Source organism: Anabrus simplex, chromosome 6 (genome assembly GCF_040414725.1).
Source record: "Anabrus simplex isolate iqAnaSimp1 chromosome 6, ASM4041472v1, whole genome shotgun sequence".
NCBI classification, from domain to species: domain Eukaryota; kingdom Metazoa; phylum Arthropoda; class Insecta; order Orthoptera; family Tettigoniidae; genus Anabrus; species Anabrus simplex.
In genome coordinates, this window is record NC_090270.1 from 7,570,880 (window position 1) to 7,577,738 (window position 6,859).

The 6,859-nt window shown below is 41.9% G+C and overlaps 1 protein-coding gene across 1 annotated transcript; it reads right to left on the minus strand.

Moving 5' to 3' along the window:
- Positions 1–1,346: 1,346 nt before the first annotated feature.
- Positions 1,347–4,040, minus strand: LOC136875441 (actin-binding protein IPP-like). Its single transcript, XM_067148994.2, has one exon. The coding sequence runs from the start codon at positions 4,038–4,040 to the stop codon at positions 1,347–1,349; it is 2,694 nt and encodes an 897-aa protein (XP_067005095.2).
- Between the last annotated feature and the right edge of the window lie 2,819 nt (positions 4,041–6,859).

Below are 6,859 nucleotides of genomic sequence, written 5' to 3' on the forward strand. Positions count from 1 at the left end.
TCCTCTTGTCATTAGGGTTAAGAGAGGTTGGTCTCCACCTGCTCAACCACTAGCGTGCTCCTTGTTTGAGCTCATCACTAACACAATACGAAGCTCCTCCTCTCGTCATTAGTGTTAAGAGAGGTTGGTCTCCACCTGCTCAATCACTAGCGTGCTACTTGTTTGAGCTCATCACTAACACAATACGAAGCTCCTCCTCTTGTCATTAGGGTTAAGAGAGATTAGTTTCCACCTGCTCAATCACTAGCGTGCTACTTGTTTGAGCTCATCACTAACACAATACGAAGCTCCTCCTCTTGTCATTAGGGTTAAGAGAGGTTGGTCTCCACCTGCTCAACCACTAGCGTGCTCCTTGTTTGAGCTCATCACTAACACAACACGGAGCCCCTCCTCTCGTCATTAGGTTAAGAGAGGTTGGTCTCCACCTGCTCAACAATTAGCGTGCTACTTGTTTGAGCTTATTACTAACATAATACGGAGCTAATCCCCTCGTCATTAGGGTTAAGAGAGGTTGGTCTCTACCTGCTCATCCTCTAACATCCTAGTTGTTCGAGCTCATCACTGATATCATATGGATCTCCTCCTTTTATTCTCCGTGTTAAGAGAGAATGGTCTCTACCTTCTCATCTTCTAACATCCTACTTGTTTGATTCCATTACTAATACCACATCGAGCTCCTCCTGTTCTCATTAGTCTCATGGTCTCTACCTCCCCACCCATAGGTTCCTAATTGTTGAGCTCATCACTAACACAGTACGGAGCTCCTCCTGTTGTCATTAGTGGTATGTGAGGATGGTCTCTATATGTTCATCCTCATGCATCCTACATGTTCGAGCTCATCACTAATACAATATGGAGCTGATCCTCTTGTTCTTAGTGTTATGAGAGGTTGGCCTTACCTGCTTATCCTGTAAGAACCTAATTGTTTGTGCTCATCACTAATACAATACGGAGTTTCTCCTATGGTCATTAGTGTTATGAGAATATGGTCTCTTCCTCCTTATCCTCTAAAATCCTACTTACCCGAGCTCACCACTAAAACAAGACGGAACTCCTCATCTTATCATTAGTGTTACGTTAGGATGATCTGTACCTGCTTATCCATCCTTTAGGTTCATGATTGTTTGAGCTCATCACTACCACAGTACGGAGCTCCTCCTGTTGTCATTCGTGTTAAGAGGGGTGGTTTGTACCATGCTCGGTGAGCAAATATTTCAAGTAGTATTTAACAACATCTTTCCCTACACAAGCTTGGTGGTGGTGGAAGTTAGAAACAATGTTGTTGCGGGTGAATATTTTAAGTTTTATCAGAAATACTTTAACATGTAGTTCTCTGAGTAAGTTTATTACATTAATGAGGCAGGTGGTAAGGTAATAGAGCCATGTCCAGAGAGAGTTGTTGGGAGATTAGACACACCTCGTATCCATGTGCCACGTTCACAGCAGAAACACTCCACGTTGCTCAATGCTCGCATATACACTGTTGTCACCCCACCAATTATCAGCAGCTGTGTTCCTAGATATGCAACGGAGTGTCCATGTCGTGGAATAGACATTTCTGCCTGAAGATGCCATTCCTTTGCTTGAATGTTCCATACATCAATAACCCCCAAACTAGAAGTTGTATGATCTCTTTCTGTCATACGTCCAGCACCACCGATTAAGTACAGAGAATCGTTCATGGTGTAGAGACGTCCAAAGCAACAAGGAAAGCGCAATGTGGTGAAAGGAAACCAAATATTTTGTCGTGTATCGTAGCATTCCACTACTTTGGAGAGTGGACTCTTCTTGCTGCAGGTCATACCACCAGCGACCCATATCAGCTCACGGAACTTAGTGGCCGCAACTCCCATGCGACCCACACCTAATGGTGCCACTTCTTCCCATGCTCCAGATATGGGATCAAACCGCTCAACTGATGACAGGATCCTCCCCATTCGATCTTGCCCTCCTATTGCAAACATTTTCCCATTGCTCACAACTAGGCCAAAATTCTTCCTGGGAGTTAGCATTCCTGATTCGCTGAACCACGATCTAGTGACTGGTTCGTAACTCCACACCGTGCTAACTACGACAGACTTTCCTCGCACGTCATCGTCTCGAGGATCTGCTCCGCCGACTAAGTACACTCGTCCCTTTAAGAAAGCTACGGAGTGATGATGACGAGGTTCAGGTAATTCCCCAACCAATTCCCACACGTTTGCATCTGGTTGGTAACGGTAGATGTCTTTACCAGAATTACGAGAAATACCATACTGGGAGTGAGGGTCCACACCACCAAATACAAGGACAGCCTCGCGCTCTGGGAAGAACAAAGATCCTTCTGCCAAGTAATTCTTATTGCTAGGGCCTAACGCACTTATACTCATCTGCTTTGTGCATTTCGCTACAGTCATATAAGTAGAAGATGCATGAGCTACTGTCTCTACCGGAGCTTCTTCTGTAAGTAAGGGGCTTTCCTTATCTTGAATACAGGGATCAGTGCTTTCCTCATAGTTTGAATATGTTTTTGGGACAAACTCCTCAGACCTTCTGGAAGAAGAGAATTCACCTCTATCAATGCCTTGATATAAAGTTTCATTTTCAGCATTCCTATCATAGCATTCTTGACTCATATATTTCGTTAGCGTAGAGAAAGAAGCATCATTGTGACATTTAATGTCCTGAAAGAAAGAGTTAATGTCTCCAGTTGGCCCACTGGTGGTTTTGCACCTCACAGGAATGTTAGCCAGAGCTTTGGGGTGACGATAAGTATCCAGGTCTGAGAGAAATTCTTTAAAAGTTATTATTACTTTATCATCACCAATCCAATTTCTGGGAACTGGCTCCTCAAGCCCAAGTACACCTATCCAATGATAATATTCTGGAGTCCCACTCCCATACCAGTGTCGTACAATAGCATATGCAAGACCATCTTCGACAAGACGTGTTACTTCATTTGTAGATGTGATTTCTGTAAATTGTGGGTTTTCAGGATTCCTTCGGATGTCAACGAGTTGCCAAGGAGCAATGTGACCAAACCTAATGCACCTCATTACAGTTAAAACGTGGTTCTTACGTCTAACCCAGTCACGCATGAGCCATCGTACAGCTGACATAAAGATCTCTATCTCTCCATGGACAGCGATGTAGCTGGATCTGAGAATCGTACACACGTCTTCAACTGCCAATTCGAGGAAGTCTCTCGAGCTAACCAGGGTTAGAAAGAAGCGTCTAATTCGAGGTATCATTAGTTCCATCACAGTCGTGTTTCCTATCTTCTTGGCCTTCATATAAAGTTGGAAAGCTGCATCTTCTGAGAACACTTCGTCAGAATCAAGCAAGGACCAGCAGCAGCCCTCGAGCTCTTGGACTCCCAGAAACTTGGATGCTGTTAGAACATCCAGGATATTGTCCCGTGTCATCAATCGGTAGCTATCTACCCCAGTTGAAATCATCCAATGATATATGGCATTGAAAGCTGCTGGGGAGACATTGCTTTCTGGAATGTCAACTCTTTTAGCTTCTTTTAAGCTATCAAAATACAAGGAATAGCACTGTAGCACAAGGAGATGGCAACTAAAGAGCTCTTGTCCAATTCGCACAGTGAAATCTGAACCAACTTGGTTTGTGATCCGATACAAGATAAGTTTTACAATATCTGATTTATCAAGATCAGGAATTTTATTCCACTCAATTGATTCCGTTCTGAATCCGAGTGACTGAAGATCAAATTCTTCTTGCGTTTCTTGTAATTCACTCCTCTCTGCACAGTTAGTGAAAATACATTCAAATTCATTGTGAAGAGATGATGGTTGTTTGTTGTTACTGCTACTAATGATATCATATATTGCTCCCAGATCTGCAGTAACATTAACTTTTGTGCGTTTAGGATTGGCCACCAAAACACTCAACTTCTTTGATTCAAACACCACTTGATCTGGAACAACTTTGAAGTTTCCACTTGGTGTTGTGAGAAATGGGAAAGCTGCTTGTCTGCCGTCCTCAACCAGAGCACCGTCCCCAACATCGTCATCAACGTTCCTTCCATATGGAAACATACTCTAGTTCCTGATAGCATTTCACTGATGTACACAGCAATCTTCCACTACAAACAATTATTTTCATTTCCCCTTATTCTGAAAAAGGAAATCACTGGAAAGAAACAGAAAATGAACAACACTTTTAGGATGACAAGCATGGAAAAGAAAATACCTGTATAATTTGAAATATAGATACATACATTCTGGTTACAAATTGTATTAAATATTTATGTCCACATTCATAATAAAGTGAACTGGAAAACCACATGCCAATTTTTGATGACTCCGTTATGACTGATCATATTACTGGAAATGTAGCCCGCCCTTTCCTTAATGGTAAAAATTGCTTCAGCATTAACTGTCCTGTGGTGGCAGCTTTTACTTGTCTAAATATCCATGAGTATGTAATAAATCTAGAAATTTTTATATATCTATGTAAAGCTGAGGATTGTTGTGCTGACAGTGTAAGCAACTCCGTTCGAAGGTTAGATTCTTTACCCGCTTGCTATAGATTACATGGCCCATACCTTCAGTCGGCGCCATTTTGAAAGCTGTTGCGGACGTGTGAACGGGCACATTTATTGTCCCCCGTCACGGACAAAATATATTGGTCACAATATATTTTCCTTTCTTAAACTCGAATCATAAATGTGCCTTTGCTTCTTATATAGATTCTTTGTCGTATAGAGACTGGCTAATCGATTTCCAAAATATCAACTGGTTGTTATCGATCCTGATTTAGATATGTTCTTTGCTTTGCTTGACCGTGCATATAATCAGCTGATTCTTTCCTTGCATACACGTAATGAATGAAAGTTTCAAATGACTTCCGGCTGCAAATTTCATAATGGTATGTGGTTTATACGTTCTTGGCCCCTTTATCTTCTAGTTCCGTTCCTTTAGGCTCATTCTCTTGGTAATAAGGCTTGATGTTACAAGCATTGTGTACATTACGGTACTTTCCATTCATGCTTGCCAATTCGTATGCATTGTTTCCTAGCACACGCTCAACTTTATATGGACCATTTTACAATGGTAGGAAATTCGCACATACTCTATTCGGTGCACTAGACATCGGCACAGCTATAATTAATACAAGATCACCTCGTTCGTACGGTGCATGGAATTTCTTGTTTTGCACCCTCTTTAATCGTTTTCGTGACTGTTCCTGTAGTCTTTCCCTTATCATTGATTCTATTTGTTGTGGATCTGGCTTCCTTTCCAAGGGCAATAGTGAACATTCTGTCCCAACTCCTTTCCGGATGTATATTCTTGTGAGCTATGCTGGGAATCTGTCCGATGGATTGATTAATGGTATTATTCAAGCTCTTTTCAATAATACTTAATATATCCACCCATTTCCAATGCTGTTGGTTGCAGTATATCCTGACGAACTTGGCGATTTCCCTCATGTATCTTTCTACAGGGTTCGCTTCTGGATGACGTACCGAACACATCGTGTGTCTGATACCTTCATTTTTCATACGCTCGCGGAATATTTCAGATGTAAACTGTGTTCCCCTATCTGTGAGTATTTTTTCTGGCTTTCCCATCTCAGGAAAAACCTTTTCCACTAGGACCCGTATGACTTGTTTAGCATTGGCTCTCTGTATAGCTTGATGTACTTGGAGAATATGTCAACAACCACTAGTATGTATCTTTTTCCTCTTTTTGCGGTCGGTAGCTTGCCAAAGATATCTACTGCATATATCTCGTGCGATCTTGATGGAATGATCGGTACTGGATTATGTCCGCATACATAGTTGTTGTGTTTAACTCGCTGGCATATGTCGCAAGTTTTAACTAGGTTCCTGACAGATTTTCGTAGTCCCTTCCAAGTGAATTTTTCTTTTAACGTACTGATCACTTTGTCTATGCCTGCATGTCCCGTAATGTTATGGGTGTGCCAAATCAGCTCCTTTTGCAATGCTTGTGGTATTATAATCCTTCTCTTTCGGTCAATTCTGCCCATTATTTTGATCAGTATTCCATCTACAATCTCATAGTTGTTCTGCCATTCAGATTCCGGTTCCTTCTCTGTTAATCTGTCGATGATGAGTTTTAATTCCTTGTCAGACTCTTGGAATTCCTTTAGATTTTCGAGTTTTCTCAGTAGTTCTTGCTCTCGAATATCTAACTCGATCTCTAAGATGTGTTCTTCTTGTTCTGGAGGGTTTCTACTCAATGCGTCAGCTAGGATGTTTTATTTTCCACTGCAATGCTCTATCTTCAAGTCAAATTGCTGCGTGTATAGCATCCAGCGCGTTATCCTCTCGCTTACCATGACTGCCTTCAACCCAAAGTCAACGCTTTGTGGTCAGTTCTTATGGTCACTGGGTATCCATAAATGATCCGTCTCCACTGTTGTAGCGCGTGGATTATCGCTAGAAGTACGAGTTCGGTGGTAGTGTAGTGCATCTCATGTTTCCTTAACTTCCTGCTGGTAAATGCCAGATATGTTCTTTTCTGGTCTTCTTCGTCTTCCTGATACAAGCATGCCCCTACACCGATACCCGATGCATCTGCCTGAATTATAAATCTCTTTTCATAGTCTGGATATCCCAGTTTTATGCTCTGCTTCATCATTTCTTTCATCTTATTGAAAGCCTGTTCAGCCTCGTCATTCCACTTCCACTTGTTATTGGCTCTTAATAAATTGTGTAGTGGTGCGGCTGTCTCAGTATACCCCTCACAGTGGTCTGAGAAAAATCCCGTCATTCCTATGAATTGTCTGACGTGCTTGACCTTTGTCGGTCGAGAAAACTCGCAAATAGCTTTAATTTTGACAGGGTTAGGTCTTATTCCCTCGCCATCGATTACGTGTCCGACAAAAAGTA